This window comes from Salvia hispanica, chromosome 2, assembly GCF_023119035.1.
Source record: "Salvia hispanica cultivar TCC Black 2014 chromosome 2, UniMelb_Shisp_WGS_1.0, whole genome shotgun sequence".
In the NCBI taxonomy this organism is placed as follows: domain Eukaryota; kingdom Viridiplantae; phylum Streptophyta; class Magnoliopsida; order Lamiales; family Lamiaceae; genus Salvia; species Salvia hispanica.
Window position 1 is genome coordinate 18,735,608 of NC_062966.1, and position 17,009 is coordinate 18,752,616.

General features: G+C 38.2%; 3 protein-coding genes across 4 annotated transcripts; 1 reads left to right on the forward strand and 2 right to left on the reverse strand.

Moving 5' to 3' along the window:
• Positions 1–1,304: 1,304 nt before the first annotated feature.
• Positions 1,305–4,143, reverse strand: LOC125207308 (mitochondrial outer membrane protein porin of 36 kDa-like). Its single transcript, XM_048106591.1, has 6 exons — positions 3,991–4,143; positions 3,800–3,867; positions 3,187–3,297; positions 2,360–2,446; positions 2,037–2,245; positions 1,305–1,827 (listed from the first exon to the last, which is right to left on the reverse strand). The coding sequence occupies exons 1-6, from the start codon at positions 4,043–4,045 to the stop codon at positions 1,521–1,523; spliced, it is 837 nt and encodes a 278-aa protein (XP_047962548.1). The 5' UTR covers positions 4,046–4,143; the 3' UTR covers positions 1,305–1,520.
• A 2,031-nt stretch (positions 4,144–6,174) lies between these two features.
• LOC125205474 (alpha-amylase 3, chloroplastic) lies at positions 6,175–11,771 on the forward strand. Of its 2 annotated transcripts, none has more exons than XM_048104437.1 (13): positions 6,175–6,531; positions 7,075–7,205; positions 7,292–7,346; positions 7,448–7,570; positions 7,692–7,809; positions 8,161–8,504; positions 8,599–9,293; positions 9,556–9,745; positions 10,004–10,110; positions 10,224–10,473; positions 10,553–10,675; positions 10,802–10,969; positions 11,177–11,771. In XM_048104437.1, the coding sequence occupies exons 1-13, from the start codon at positions 6,247–6,249 to the stop codon at positions 11,333–11,335; spliced, it is 2,748 nt and encodes a 915-aa protein (XP_047960394.1). In that variant the 5' UTR covers positions 6,175–6,246; the 3' UTR covers positions 11,336–11,771. The 2 variants fall into 2 exon arrangements, with proteins under 2 accessions (XP_047960394.1, XP_047960395.1); XM_048104438.1 differs by having other exon boundaries at positions 7,692–7,797.
• LOC125205475 (subtilisin-like protease SBT4.13) lies at positions 11,737–15,932 on the reverse strand. Its single transcript, XM_048104440.1, has 12 exons — positions 15,864–15,932; positions 15,436–15,681; positions 14,716–15,334; positions 14,550–14,641; positions 14,375–14,466; positions 14,012–14,258; positions 13,415–13,913; positions 13,256–13,350; positions 12,964–13,182; positions 12,781–12,892; positions 12,474–12,687; positions 11,737–12,395 (listed from the first exon to the last, which is right to left on the reverse strand). The coding sequence occupies exons 3-12, from the start codon at positions 14,815–14,817 to the stop codon at positions 11,851–11,853; spliced, it is 2,217 nt and encodes a 738-aa protein (XP_047960397.1). The 5' UTR covers positions 14,818–15,334; positions 15,436–15,681; positions 15,864–15,932; the 3' UTR covers positions 11,737–11,850.
• Positions 15,933–17,009: the final 1,077 nt, after the last annotated feature.

Here is a 17,009-nt window from a genome sequence, read left to right on the forward strand (position 1 = left end):
ACTCTAAATCCCTACTTATGCTGTTAGGAGTCCCGTTTGTTAGTGGCACGGATTTTAAGATATGTTAAAAAACGTGATTGAAAAAAAGTTAATGGAATAAGAGTTTCACTTATATATATTAGTTTTAAATGAAATGTGAGTGAAATGAGTTAGTGAAGGTGTGACCGTATAACCATTTATGGTAAAGTAAACCGGGATACCTATTCGCGGACATACTAAAATGAAAAAAGGGGAATCTTATTCGCGGATGGAGGGAGTATTCCCAATTTTGACGATGAAATTTTCAAGAAATTATTTGAATTATAAAATAAAATAAAAAATAATGAATAGAAAGTGAATTATATTTTTATATACTTCATTCGGACTCTGTAGTGGAGGCATTTCTTTTTGACACAGGATTTAAGAAAAATTGTTTTAAATGAGTTAAGTAAATGAGAATAAAGTAGAAAGGAAAAAAGGTAGAGAGATGAAGAGTGAGTAAAGTAAGAGAGTAAATATTTTTTATCAAAAAAGGAAATGACTCAGCTACAGTGGAACAACCCAAAAAGGAATACGACTTAGCTACAGAGAGCGGAGTGAGTATTAATTTTAATAAAATGTTAGTAAAATGTGTGATCTACTTAGCAAAGTGAAATAAAACATTAATTAATAGACGGACTAAAAAAGAAATATGGGACATTTGAATGGCGGATAAAGAGAACACTCCTATGAAGTGAATTGTCAGAGTAAACCACAAAATTTAGTTACATTCTAAATTTATTCCACAAATTTAGAAATCAAATAAATCTCATTCTAATTTATTCCACAATTTTGGAAATCAATCAAATCTCACGGTGATTTTTATTTACAGTATTTATTTTGGTGAAATTGTATTTAATGGAGTATGATTTTTATTTTAAAAATCATGTAGATATTATTGTTGATAGGTTAAACAATATTATCTATTAAAAAAAATAATTAACACCATTGGTTAAAAAATTACACCTAGTCGATTAAAAATTTTCACCAAAGATTAATTAAGAACAAATCCAAAAGTAATGATTTTTGGCTGATTTTCAATATTAAGTGACATACCAAACTTCAACCAAAGTTTTGATTTTGATAATTTGCCCAAATTTATGTATTTGGCCTTTTAGATATATGACTCTACACATAAATCTCACTCTAGGTGATTTGATAGCGTGTTGGCATAATTATCTGGTTAGAGTAAGGCCGTCCTAATTATTCAACATGACATCAACTTTATCTCAACCACATCACATCTTATCCAATCACTTATTCCTGCAAATAAGATAGACTGAAGATTGAGCTAAAAATTCCGAGTCCAAATGCCACTCCAGCAAGAATTATTTTTACAACCCAAAACCATATCCATACAAGAAAATTCAACCATGTCACGAGCTCAAAACTTGGTAGACAAAATGGGGTATCGAATCATATGATCATATCTCTACCTTATTGCTTGCTCAGTTTCTCAAAAAAGATGTGCATTGGCAGCCTTGTGTCCCGAGCTTCAAGGATCATGGTTTAAGAGCTACGGCCAGTCCAATCTTTGCGCTTTTCTCTATAGCCCTTGTGTCAACTTCACCCGAAATAGTGATGAGAGATTTGGGGCGCCACTCGTGCTGCATGAGAGCACTCGCTTTGCCATAGTTGTTCACTCGAGCTTTCAGAGAGGTCAGGGGATCCAGTGCATGCTGTGTCCCAATAGTGAGTGTGTTCTCATTGGTCGTGAAGCTGTGAGTCAGCTCGGCCCCAACAGCTGTGTTGGTCAATGGGCTTACTGTGTGGAAGTAGGAAGCTGTGATCGTTTCACCTTTGTCATTCCTGTGTATAAACCAAGAGCAAAAGACAACCACATTTAAACCAGGTTTTGCTTTACTTTCTAGCAAACATGATATCCGGGATCGCGAGCTAGATATCTAACAGTAGGACGGCTTCAGCAGACAATGATGCCGAGATTTCATTCATCCCAAATGGGACAATTTACGTTCTTTCATTCTACTTTTTTTTTTTAAAACTTAAAGTATACTTACAGCATCAAGGACGCGACAAGGTCAGTCGTGGTATAACTGATTCCAGCATTGTATTTCACAAAGTTTCCAGAGGCCGTGTCGAACGAGACATCAGTCCCAAAAGTAGCGTTGTTACTCCCAGCAACACCAGAGAAGTTGACGATGGGTTTAGCAGTCAGTCCAAGGCTGGTGCTAATTCCAGCATACTCATGCAAATATTGAAGTTCCACCTGTCAACCCAACCATCAATGACATAAGATTCAATCATAGCAATAATACTTGACAATCACAATTTAGATATGAAAACTGATTGATTATGTAATGTAAGAAAGAAATATAATTACCTTGCCAGACTTTTGGTCAGGAGCAATAAAGCTGAAAATAGCCTTCACTCCAGGAGCAGGCTCATCAACAGTGATTGTTGTGTATACCTAAATAGGCAGTTAATGTTTTATTAAAAGGTCGTGCACTTTAAGTATAAGGCTGTTTTATCAAACATATAAACACCATGAATTGGGATAAGTTCAACGGCAAAAGGACATCAAGGAACCAATCTTTAAGAATATTTATAACAGATAAGAGTAAAGGATACAGTATAACAAGGAGACTATCTAGACAGATACATGATAATCAATATGATTCAGAAATCCACTGCCAGTGTCAGTTTGTCGGAGAGAATCCAAATCGGGAGGAGGGAACATCAAACTAACTTCAAGGGCAGACGTCTTGCAGATCAGGAACTAATACCAATTTCATTCAGATGCAAATTCAAGAAACATCAGTAAAAATAAAACTCCTGTATCAAATTAAAAAAAAGGGCAAAGGGATAACAAAAAGAAGTAAATGTGATTCTCTGGGCTGGAAGAAGTCAAATTGTTTGTTTCACATAGCTGAAGTATCAATAAGAGTAAAATTCCGTTTTCTGAAGTTATCCCAAAATTCTCTTTTTCCCAAACAATGAGATGCCTCGAATTTTGCATTGCATCAAGTTGAAGTAAAGAGCAATTGAGCATATCTTTGCTCTTAGTTAACCGTGGTCATCATTCAGCCTATTGCTACTGATACTTAGACAACTCATTTCAGTACATTTTTCCATGACAAATACAAGCATGTTAAGTTTGTATATTACACAAAAGTTGTAAATATCGTGGAGGTTAAGTAGATTACTAACATTGGAGTGGGTATCCACTTTCACGTCAGTTGTGATGTTCTTGTTCTTCAGCTGGGTGTTAACGTCAGCCAAAAACAGGTCGCCTTTCTTTGTCCCAGATGAAGTAATGGCCTGTAGAGCAATAACCATATTAACAACACAGCTAAAACAAATCAAATATGAAACGACCAACTTATTATGTGATGATAGCCATCAAAACGGGAATGTGCAAAAAGCAGACTACAACTACAGTGCTATCCGCGCATCAATATGATGAATGTGAATCAATACTTTAATCAAACCACGAATTTCCACATTATCCTTTTAGTATATGTTGTTACTGAATCGACAGAACTACACAGGCACCATCTAAACTCCCAAGACAGGTTAATCACAGAACATTCCTCAATGGAAATGCACTGCAAATATAATTGCATAAATTAATTCCAATTTAGAAGAAAATGTGGGAGAAACCCTAAATAGCAGATACAGGGCAAATTAAGTTTTCATTCCTTCCAAATTGCACACAGAAACTCAAACAGCCCAACCTTAACAGTTGATTCTCTTGCACACAGCACAGCACATAAAAATGCATGAGTGATTCAATACAGGGAAAAGAAGTAGAAACACTAACCACGCCATTAGCAGTGTAAGTAGTGAGAGTAAACTTCTGGTCGCCCTGATAATCCTTGTAAAGAAGATCTAAAACATAAAAATAAAAATCATTTTGAGATAATAATGACAAGCTCAAAAAAATCAGAAGAAATGCAGAAATTAGCTGAGCACATACAAACACAAAATCCGTAAAGAGAAAACATCACTTGCCTCTGGCTTTCTTGCCAATATCAGTGTAAAGGCCGGGACCCTTGACAAAAACCATTCTGTCGGAAGAGTTTGGAAGAGAGAGAGAAAGGAAGAATTAGTAGAGAGAGGGGAAACGGTGGTGTTCGAATTTGCTTCGTTGGCTTAATGCATATCGTGTATCGATATGTTGCTGGAAAATGTTTATTTAATTACTGCTCTCAATTATCTACACCGTCCATATCTGTTTGGCTCATTTTTCGGCCGTCGATCTCAGTTTTCTATTAAATAAATGAAATAGCAGTAGTAGCCTAGTAGCTTACCTCACCAGCTATTTAAATATGGAGTATAAAAATATTTCAATGGTTGTGAAACAAGTCTACTGAAAATAAATGTAATGACTTCTTATCCACGAAATTCTTAAGAAATATTTCTAGAACGAAAATAGTTAAGTCTAATAAAATTGAAGCTGGTATTTGATATTAGTGTATTTATTATACCTTAATGAAATTGTAATATTTCATCTTACAGTTCGAGGGTAAAGAAAATAAGGTAAAAAATATAATTAATTTGGCCGAAAATTCAAATTCGGCAGTGCCAAGCCAATGGCCAGTTGTTGCTAATGAATATTTTTTTTATAATAGATAATGAAATTAGAAATTATACTGGAATTTGCCAATCTGATACTATAAAATTATGTTGGGATTTGCCAATTTGATAGTAAAAAATTATGCATCTTATTCTAATGTTATTATTAAGTCATTTAAAAAAAATCAAATTTGAAATCTTTTTAGATTATTTTAGATCATCCTTTTAAAATGATCTAAAAATAAATTCACAATAACATATATGACACCTGAAAATAACCTCCATATTTTTAATTCTGTATTTTATAATAAGATTGAGTTTGGCATAATATGACCACGTAAGAACGGGGATTATGACTGTGTGAGCCTTTGGATCCACGTTAAATGGCATGTGGTGCATTCATGTGCCTAAAAAATAAAAATCCCCTTTCCACGAAAAGTACACCGCCCTATTCCACCTATTTACAGTCCCCTCCCTCAGTTTTCTTCGAATTACAAGTTCACCATGACATTTTAGGTATTTCCTTGGATGACATTTTAATGCAGTGTATCCGTATGTAATTCCACAAGCAAAAAATACTCAAAGCCAAAGTTGCAGCGTTCAGCACATAAAAAACAAACAAATAAGTAGAACTTCATATAACCAAGGGTAAAGCTAGAAATTTCACTTCGAAGGAGCAAGAGTATATGTGGAGAATTTTTGAGATTTTGAAATGGGACATATATGAAAGAATTTTCAAAAAATTTCCCATAATCGTAGTTTCATTTTTTTGTTCTCTTATTTGGAGTGGAGAGAGAGGTATAATTTTGGGACAAACTACATAGTATAAGTAAACTTATTTGGTGTGTTGTGAAATTTTTAGCACCACACAACTCTTAGTCTTAAGATGTTGGATACTTACATTATTTATTTAATTTTTTAATTTCTTTATTTTTAATTATTTTGTGTATATTCTAAATTGATTCACAAATAAATATATATATTATATTCACATCAAAACAACAAAAACTAGAATATGATTAAAATAAAAAATCAAATAATTCAAGAAAACACATAATTGGAATAAAAAAGGAGAATATGAAGAAGATAGATAAAGAATGAAGTGTGGGAAAATATATTTATACATGAAAAAATGTTATTGTATATGGAGAATGCAATTGGATATTTTAATTTTTTTTTATAAAATTTGATTCTATATAAAAGCACGCGAAGGCATATTACCCGAGAATCCAACATGCTCAACGTCATGCTCTGGCAAATAAGCATGCAAGCTCAGCCTTTGAGCACGCTGCAGCACATACCCTTAGCAAATCCCAACTATAGCTCTTGCGCGAGGCTTTTCAAATTGTATGTCGCTTGGGTACGCCCAAGTAAAATATATATATATATATATATATATATATATTTTTAATAAATATGTATTTCCTTCTTTTTTATCAACTTTTATTTTAATGCAAGCATATTTCCATATTTGGTTTATGGTGCTTCTGGCTATTGTTGCAACTTGGCTTAGATATTTGAGGATTTTAGTGAAAAGGGGTGATTTATGTAAATAGTCGTAATATACACACAGATATTTAAGCGAAACAAAAAATCAATACATTAATCAATAATCATATACACGTATGTGATACAAATATCTGCGAACATCTCCACCTTTCTTCTCCTGAATCTCTTCTGCATCTGATCACAATGTCGGTAGTTACGGCGGACTCACTCTTCAATCTCCATCTCCGCCACCATCGCCGCCGCAATACTGATTTCAAACCCATCGAAAAGTTGCAGCTTGTTTCCAAAAATCCCATTTCTTTCAACCGCAATTGCACGCACACGCCCAACCGCCGCGCCAATTTTCGCTCCCATCGTCATTACTGCCCTCCCAAAGCTCTCAGCTCCTCCGGAACCGCCGTCGTTGAGACGCCCGAAGCTACAGATGTCACCTTTTCTGAAACTTTCGAGTTGAAGCGGCGTGAAAAGGTAGAATTTTTGTATTTATAGCTCGTGGAATTCGTATGTTTGTTGAGTTGTGTGGCTAGCGCGTTTCTCGGTGAGATCAATTCAAACGTAATGTAAGTGTAAATTTGGGATTTTAGGCAGTTAAGCTTGATTGTGCAAGTGTGATCATTTTGTGAAGGCCTTTTTGTTAAACTGTTTGTTTAATTGGAAACTTGGATTTCGAATTTTGGTTTGCAGAAATTGTTTGCATGTTGTGTTTCTTCATGAGATCAATCGTAAGATTAGCTATAAATTATTTTGGAATCTTGAAGGAATTTCTAAAATATTGTTCTTGAATGATTTTTCTGAAAATTTTGTTGCTTAATACTAGCTGAAATAAAGGAAGTGGGAGAAAATACCCCAAAGCTTTAGTCTTTGTTTTCCGGCTAATAATTTTTTTTCCTTCAGCTCTAATCACTTTTCGACTGATAACTGTAGTTACTTGCAGTTGAATGTATTTCTATGCCCCAAAGTAAATTTAATACAGTATGCTTTTTTCAAAGCCTATTTTGCTTATTGTGACAGCTGGAAGGAAAGATAACAATCAGATTAGAAAGTGGAAAAGATGAAGATCATTGGAGCCTTACTGTGGGGTGTAGTTTACCCGGAAAATGGGTTCTTCACTGGGGAGTCAATTACATTGGCGATACTGGCAGGTATACAATATTTTAGTGATGGAAATACTGAAGTATGCACTTCATGGTTACATCGTCATGACAAATGTTTATTCTCATTGTTGCAGCGAATGGGATCAACCTCATGAGGATATGAGACCTCCAGGATCCATCCCTGTTAAGGTAAATATGAATTCGTTTAGCTGGAGCTAACGAATGCATTCTATTTTTTTCCAGGCATCTTATGTTCTTGTGTGGATACTGGTATCAATTGCTTTTTCCAGGGCTATGCAATTGAAACTCCTTTCGAAAGATCACCTGCCTCATCTCTAGGAGATTCTTTTGTTGTAGTGAAGATTGATTTCAACACAAACAGTTCTATTGCTGCCATAAATTTTGTGCTGAAGGTGTGTTCTGCTGTGTTGCTGGGAAAATGTTTATTTCTCTGACTGGTTCATGGTTTAAGTCTCCACAAATATTCTATCTTGGATGTATCCTTGGACTTTTTGTGACTTTTTGGTGGTCTAGGATGAGGAAACTGGGTGTTGGTATCAGCATAGAGGAAGAGATTTTAAAGTTCCTCTTGTCGGTTCCCTTCAAGATGATGGCAATGTTGTTGAAGCAAAGAGCTTGGGTGTGTGGCCAGGTCGCTTTGGATATGCTTGCTCTATAGTTCTAAAATGTTTCATTCTCACATGTTCTTCTTTTTCTTTTCTCTTTCTATTTTGGTACTTTAGATGCTCTGCTGACGAGTATCCTGTGCGCTAGGGATTTATTGATACTGCTAACTTTTTAATTCCAGTGTTGGTTAAGATTGATTTAACTTGGCTTTTTCTACGTTATATTATTTTTTTCTTCTTAATGTTACTGTGTCCCATCCATCGAGTGTTGGAAATATAAAATGCATAATTTTTCTGTTCTTCATAGCTTCTTGCCCGTTGACTTTACATTCAGTCTTCTCAATGTTTGAAAATTGTTAGTATTTTTGTTGTGGCAGGTGACTTGGGAAAAATATCCAACTTGCCTCAGGAAACTGAATCTGCTGATGCTCAAGTAGATGACATTAAAGAATCTAGCTTGAAACAGAGGCCTCTTCAAGGTTTTTATGTAGAGCAATCTGTCTTTAAAGAAATTTGTATTGACAACTCAATGAGTGTGTCAGTGAGTCACTGCACAGAGAAAGCTAAAAATGTGGTGCGTATAGAAACTGATCTACCTGGAGATGTAGTCGCACACTGGGGTGTTTGGAGAGATGAAGGTAAGAATTGGGAAGTGCCGGTAGAACCATACCCTCCTGAAACAATCACATTCAAGAACAAGGCTTTGCAAACGCTGTTGCAGGTATACCAAAGAATAAATTTTAGGTTAGTCGTACCCTGTATTCTTTCAGTCATTAAGTTAATCTTGATGTGAATATTATTATTCTTCATTGCAGCAAAAAACAGACGGAACAGGTTCTTGGGGGTCATTTACATTGGGTGATGAATTCTCCGCATTTGTTTTTGTGCTGAAGCTGGGCAGTAATACATGGTTGAATTGCAAAGGAGATGACTTTTACATACCCTTCTCAAGTAATGCAACCAAAGCTGAACTGTCTGGTTCTACTCATTCTAGTGGTGAGGGACAACCTGTGGCTCTTGATTCCCAAGCGACGTCTGATGATACATTTGATGACACATCTGAGTCCAAAGAAGTAGTTTCTGCTTATGCTGGTGGTATCATTAATGAGATAACTAAACTAATGAATGGTATTTCCACGGAAAAGAGTAGGAAAACAAAAAGCAGACAAGCCCAAGAGACCATTCTCCAAGAAATTGAGAAGCTTGCTGCAGAAGCCTATAGTATCTTCCGAAGTTCTACACCTATATTTACAGAAGTTGAACTGGCTGAGGTGGAAGATGATTCACCACCCCCTATAACAATATCTTCAGGGACTGGTTCTGGGTATGAAATCCTCTGCCAGGGATTTAATTGGGATTCCCATAAATCAGGAAGATGGTATCTGGAGATTCAGGAAAAAGCTTCAGAATTAGCATCACTTGGTTTTACTGTTATATGGTTACCTCCGCCTACTGATTCTGTTTCACCTGAAGGCTACATGCCAAGGGATTTGTACAATTTAAACTCCAGGTATCATTTAATATACACCATTACTGATTCTACATGCCTTACATTAATAGAAACAGAAAGAGTGGATAGTATTTTAGGCCTATCTGACTACAAAGTCAATTTACAGGTAAATGATCAAGTGTGAACTATGGCACAGAACCTTTACTCTCCTACTTGGTCATTAAGTTACTCACAGTGATGTTGTTACTGTTAGAATCAACACCAGTATTTTGTGATGATTATAATTGCTGCAAAAATGATGACAAGAAATAGTGTTTGTTAGGTATGGAGATATTGATCAGTTGAAGAATGTTGTGAAGAAACTGCATGAAGTTGGATTAAAGGTTCTCGGAGATGTTGTCTTAAACCACCGATGTGCGCAGTTCCGAAATCAAAATGGTGTCTGGAATATATTTGGAGGTCGCTTGAATTGGGATGACCGTGCAGTTGTTTCTGATGATCCCCATTTTCAGGTTTCAAATCCTTTGACTTGATTTCCATGTGTAAATTGGTATTCTTAGTAACATCCATCAAGTATGTAAATAAGATAGTGTTACTAACCCAATAAGGACATTCATCTTGGTTTACAAAAGTAGCTGAGTAATCTTATCGTCTATGAAGTATGAACCATGTTTGGTGAAACCTTGTTTCCTGTGTCTTTTTTGATGTAGCAGTCTGTGCATTGGGTATGCTGCAACTCTTAAGTATTGTCTCTGTTTGATCACTCACAGGGAAGGGGCAACAAAAGTAGTGGAGATAACTTCCATGCAGCTCCAAACATTGACCACTCTCAAGAATTTGTCAGAAAGGACATTAAGGAATGGCTATGCTGGTTGCGGTTAGTTATTAGTTTAAATTTCTGTTATTTTCGACTAACTGAAAGAGAAGTACACAAAACATTTCTGTGTAAATGTGATGTTACATGAAATTGGCTGGTACTTTGATGTGCAGAGAAGAAATCGGTTATGATGGATGGAGGCTTGATTTTGCACGGGGATTTTGGGGTGGCTATTTCAAGGACTACTTAGAAGCAAGTGAGCCTTATTTTGCCGTAGGGGAGTTCTGGGATTCACTAAGTTATAGTTATGGTGAGATGGATCATAATCAAGATGCACATCGGCAGAGAATAGTAGATTGGATTAACGACACAAGTGGAACTGCTGGTGCATTTGATGTCACAACCAAGGGAATTCTTCATTCCGTAAGCATATGACTTTAAATATCTCAATAATATAGTAATTATTATTGTTTTCTTGTCTCTCCTGATCTGCGTCATATAGGCACTTGAAAGATGTGAATATTGGCGATTATCTGATGAGAAAGGAAAACCTCCTGGGGTGATGGGATGGTGGCCATCTAGGGCTGTTACTTTTATTGAGAATCATGATACCGGTTCCACTCAGGTTGGACCTCGTTCTATCCTTGATTTCTTCCGTGTATAGTCAGATCTTTCAACTTCTGAGCTGGTTTATCAGTGATAACTAAGCGCGAAACATTATGTTTGCTAAATTTACTCTTCTGTTTTAAAGGGTCATTGGAGATTCCCAGGTGGTAAAGAAATGCAAGGTTATGCATATATCCTAACACACCCCGGCACACCATCTGTCTTCTATGATCATATTTTCTCAGATTATAAATCTCAAATCAAAGAACTCATCTCTATCCGGAATCGCAAAAAGATCCACTGTCGGAGCACAGTAAGCTTCTGAAGTTTTGTCTTTGATTTTTTCTCCTTTTTCCGATTGTAAGTTTAAGGTTTCACTGGAGTTTCCATGGCATCATATGCGACTCAGGCCTCTGCAATGATTATGACAATTAACTTTTATGGATTTTGAGCAGCATACCGAATGTGAGGTTGTTTTTCATATGCAGAGCTCTGACCACATGCTCTTATCTGAATTTAGGTTAAAATAGTAAAGTCAGAGAGAGATGTTTATGCAGCAGTAATTGATGATAAGGTTGCAATGAAGATTGGACCTGGACACTATGAACCCGATAAAGGTGCAAAAAACTGGTCTTTGGCCACAGAGGGCAGAGATTACAAGGTCTGGGAAGCATCATAAATCCGGAGGCACTGCAATACAAGTTTATGGACAAATATATCACTGACACTGCCAAATAAGAAGATTCTGACATTGGTTGATTGCTGCCTGTACTTCTCCAGAACACCGTCATGGCCCTTGGAGTTGCTGCATCAGTTTTCCCCCCTCAGGCCTTCGCTAACCGATAATTGACTATTAAGTTATACTAATAAGTGCGCTTCCAGATTGTGGATGGCGGAATGGAATTCACGGCCTTATGTGTACTGTATGTATACTTCAGCAGCCATGTTCACGAAACGGCTACTGCGATGAATTATATGTATTGGTAGAACAGGTAGAAAATCCAAGTGGATTCTCATTTTGTATGTGTTGATTGTATCATTGTGACCAGATACTGTTACACTGGTTATTTAATACTAAGAAAATAAATTTGTGTACGCTATAATTTAGCAAAGTAGATCCGTGGTATCAATTCAACTAAATTGGGTTATCTTTAGTTTTCATAATGAATAACCTAAACCTATAAACATGTCTAGCTACAAATCGTCCCTGTATAGAACAACTGGACTCCGGACTCTATGAATTCCATCAGACCATTCCAAAGAAGCCGACACCATTTTCGCATTAGTCTTCCCACTAATGACCACTTCAAATGACTTCTTCTCGTTCATAGCTCCAAATGCAAGGGTGCTAGGCTCCACCGAAACGATGTAGTCTGAGCTTTTAGTCGTTGTGACCTTGTATGTTGAGTTCCCTAGTCCAACATTTGTAACTACTCTAGTAAATTTCTCAGAAAAAGTCACAACTTTGTTACCATTAGCCTTAATGCAGGCAGTCATGGAAGGGTAGTTAAGGTCCTTTGGTGTGATTCGCCCTCGAGTAAGGCAGCTGCGCTTCACTCCAAATATCTTTCCCAGTTTTGCAGGTTTGTAACCCACACTGCCCAGCATCTTAACATAATCCTCTGCAACTGTCTCATAAACGAGGCCAGCATCTGCAGCTCTCACCGGATCAATATGCCCAGTGCCATAAGAGAATTCTGCTAGTGCTAGTGGATCTTTAGTGGCATCCATTCTCCAAGCTGAGAAATGGATAGCTAAAATGAATTATTATTATGTTCTTTTTTCCTTTTGGCTAATCACTAATCACTGATTGTTACCAGTTGTCATAAGAGCTGATTTGATTGCTGAAGGGGACCAGCTAGGATGCAATGATTTTAGATAAGCAGCTACTCCAGCAACGTGTGGACAAGACATGGATGTTCCAGAAAGTATGTTGTATTTAACAGATCTATCGTCTCCATAGACATCCGATGGCGATGCCAGAGGTGAAAAAGCTGCCAGGATTTCGATTCCAGGTGCTGTTACATCTGGCTGTATATGTAAAACGAATCAGACGCGTTACCATAACATATCATGTTAACTTGTTCTTCAGTGCTGACTTTAGATATGTGAAGAAGATTGCACCTTTAAAATATCTGGGATGATGATATTCGGACCTCTTGAGGAAAAGCTAGCAACTAGAGGGGCATCAAGATTTTTCACTGATTCACTGGTCATTATTTCCACTTTGGGGGATCTGTAGAGAGGTTTGGTTTTGACTCATTTAGAACACAAAAAAATGCCAAATATAAGATAAGATGATTTTACTCTGTGGTGTTGAGGTAGCTCTGGATGATGCGGAAGTCATGCTCCTGCAAACTGGAGGCTGGAATGGGAAAAACGATTGAAACATCACCAAAAATATCCGACAAGGCAACGGTGCCAATAGCTCGTGCAATGAAGGCTTCTGCTATGCCAATGATGGAGTAGCAGGGGACGATTTTTCCCTTCACTAAAGATGGCTCTAAACACCCCGGAAAACAGTGCCTAAATGTGTAGCAAGGAATTAGGCTCTTTCTGAGTCATTCTATAAGAGAAGGGATTTTGGAGTTCAGTTTACTTTGCCACTTCTTTGTCACAGTTTTCTGTGACGTCTTCACCGGATACTAAGGGGTAGGTATTCTGCTTCGAGCTGAAGGTATTCACTCCCTTTCCCTGTAAAACACATGTTATAAGATACAAACTAGTTCAAGAAAGTGTTAAGTTTTCTGATGCATACTGTCAATATACTCCCATTTTCAAGAGCAACTTTGGTGATGATCCCCCTATCAGTACTGCTTGCAGCAACTGAGAAAATCCACGGGACGATGCTGGAGGTTGATTTCTTTAACCCTGTGTTCCCTGCAGCTTGCACCACTAAAATTCCCTTAAGCGATGCATGAAGAGCGCCAACTGAGATTGGATCATGCATCGGTCGAGATGCTGTAGGGGCCCCGATTGAGATTGAGATGATATCAACTCCATCCGCTATGGCATCATCGAATGCAGCTAGTATATCTGCTGATTGGCAACCACTTGGATTACAAACTTTGTATACTGCAATTCGTGACGAGGGAACCCCTCCTCGGGCTGTTCCTTTGGTAATTCCATAGAGACTAGCATGTGTTACAGAGTTTCCTGCTACTGTTGAAGCGGTGTGAGTGCCATGGCCCTGTACATCTCTGGCAGAATCATCGGGTAGAGGCAGCGAGGTGTAGTGACGAGCCCCTATCACTTTGCTGGATAACAAGAAATACTAGGTGATCTGGATAATAAGAAATACTAGGTGATCTAGATAAGAAGCATTTGATAAATTTAGTAAGAAAAGAGGTTATACTTGTTGCAGGTGAAGTTCTTTCCACCACTGCAAGCACCTTTCCATTTCTTGGGTGGATGGCTGAAGCCTTTGTCACTGAAACTCTCTGACTCCGGCCAAATTCCAGTGTCAATGACACCAATAATCGTGTCACTCTCAACTGTGGGATTCCGGTCAACATTTTCATGAAATCCCATGAAATCCCAAGATCTTGTAGTTTCGGGGTAAAAACTTAAACTTGGAAATATTGATACTACTCCTTCATGACCTGCATGATATTCAGAGAAAAAAATAGATGCTAACTCTGATATGAAATTACATTATGCTGAAGATCAGCAAAAAGTTATGTGATAGGACCGAAAATATGCATGAGTGGAACTTTACTTGCCAACTTTTCGTGCTCTTGAGCCGTGAGATAGGCTACAAACCCGTTGAAACTTCTTGTGTAACTTCTAACCAAGGACTGTCCCAAAAACCTTTTAGAAGAAAACATATATCACTATTGACTGTTATTTTCTATGCAAAAAGCTATATGTAATATAGCAAGTACTTCTATTACCTGCTTTCAACAACTTGTTGAAGCATGTTAAAATGGTGAGATGAAAGAGAATGATCTCTTTCAACAAGATTTCCCATGTACACAATGTATACCTACTATCAGAGTGAGTTCAGACAGTCAAATAGATGTACTCCTTAAGAAGGTAAGAAACTTGGACAGAACTTACCTGTCTATCATCCTCTGCTATGAAAGATTGAAGGGCGTTGCTCAAAATCAGAACAAGAACAAGTAAAATGCAGGAAGTTCGAAGAGAGAAGAAAATTTTCATGATTGTGAGACAAGATTTACTCAAGCTCACTCCAATGTTAACCGATACTTTTATTTTTAAGTCACTAATTACTACCCCATTAAATTAACTTCCATATTGGGGGTGAATCATTGAATCAACTATCTGCTACTCTGGTGGGTTGATAATTACAGAAGGTATTTCCTTTACTCGTGTTTCATTTCACTAGTTCACATTATATGCACTTAATAATAGGACGTGAAGGAGAAAGTTATAAACTATTTGGACGGATCACCTAGAAATAAATCATATTGATTGCCATGTAAGAACAGCGGATATGTATCAATCACTACATTTCAGTATTTAAAACACAGTTTTCTCACAATAGCAAAGCCTTCAGTTCAGACACTGTCAACAACGATTGGACTTCGAACTCTGTGGGCCCCATCAGACCATTCGAGTGAGGCCGACACCATTTTCCTGCTGATCTTATCACTGATAACCACTTCAAATGATTTTCTCTCATTAGATGCTCCAAATGATAGGAGCATCTAGAACTCTGTTAGAAAAGAAAAGATTGTAAATGGAATCAATTACTCCAATTAGGTGATTGACAAAATATTTTATAATTAAATTATAATACTTGGTGCCCAAGAATACTTGAAGCTCAAGAATACTTGGTGCTCAAGATTACTTGGAGCACAAGCTCTACCATATTTACTTGTTTGTAATCCCTATTTAAAGGGTGCTTTATACAATGAAATAATCATCCTATTCAAAACAACCGTTCTCTTTTCTTCTTCCCTTTCAATTATGTTTTCTGCACCATTTAACATGGTGCCAGAGCAGGACTCAGAAAAGTTTCATCATCGTCCCTAAACCTTTCCCGACCTTTTAAACCAAAACCTGCAGAAAACCATTCAATATGTTAGAAAACGACGAAAAAAACAGTCCATCCCAATCGGATGAAATTGCTCGGCAAATCGCTGAGATCATGAGCCGAAGACTTTCCCTGATAATACCACCCAAACCAGAAACCACAGAAAACCCACTAGAAAAATCAGTTGTGTACAAAATTGATACACAACCTCTCCACGTCTGAGGCAGCAAGTTAAACGGAGACAATTACTCCGAATGGGCCGTGCTAATGAAGACGGCTATAAGCGGCAGGGGAATGGTATCTCACGTAACCGGAGTGCCGCCTCCACCGCCACGAACAGATCCAGCCTTCTCGCAATGGCAACAAGCCGACCATTGCGTGTTTACATGGCTGACACAAAATATCGAGCCGCGGCTGGTCAGCCGGGTATTGAAGCAACCGACTGCCAAGCACATATGGGATGCATTGGCGGTCACTTACGGAAGCGGTGGAGACAAACTCCAGATTTACGACCTGCACATCAAAGCCAGTATGGTGAAACAAGGAAGTCAATCGTTGGAAGAGGTATGGAGCACCCTACAAGATCTGTGGATGTCAATAGACCAAAAGCGGACAAATCCTATGAAATACCCTGAGGATATGGAAATACACGACAATTGGATCCAAGAACAAAGATTGTATACTTTTCTGACTGCCATTGATGGCAAATACGAATCAACAAAGAGGGAGATAGTTAAAATGGAGCCACTCCCCTCGGTGGATCTTGCGTATAACTTGATCAAACAAGAAGAAACAAGATCTCAGGTTCTGCAGTCAGGAGCCGCAACCACGACGGATGGCATAGGGGCTGGACTCATCGCCCGACAAACCAGTTCGGTGGCGGTTCGAGGGGCGGCGGCAATCGAGGTGGAGGTGGCTGGAACCTGCGAAGCAACGACGAGGACAAATCGAAGCTGGTTTGTTCCTATTGCAAGAAGAAAAAACACACAAAAGATCAGTGCTTTGAATTGATTGGATATCCCGATTGGTGGGAGGAGAAACATGCCAAGAATTCAACCGCCCCACCGCCTGCACGCACACCCTGGAACCGCGACGGTCACGCGGCGGCAGTCGTCGGAGGAGATGGAGGTGGCTATCCTCACGCCGCCACCGAGGGCAACAAGGAAGTCACTCAAACTCGGGGCGGCGATAGGGGAGCTGCACCGATAGGCGCTGCACAACCGAGGACACACACCGGCGCCGCCAATTTCGCCGGAGGGACGGTGATTCGAGACTGGAGCGAGGCGGAATTTGGAGGAGTCGGGGAAGGAGCGGCGGCGGGTGAAGGTAAGGTAGGGTTTGAGGGTTCTTTTAT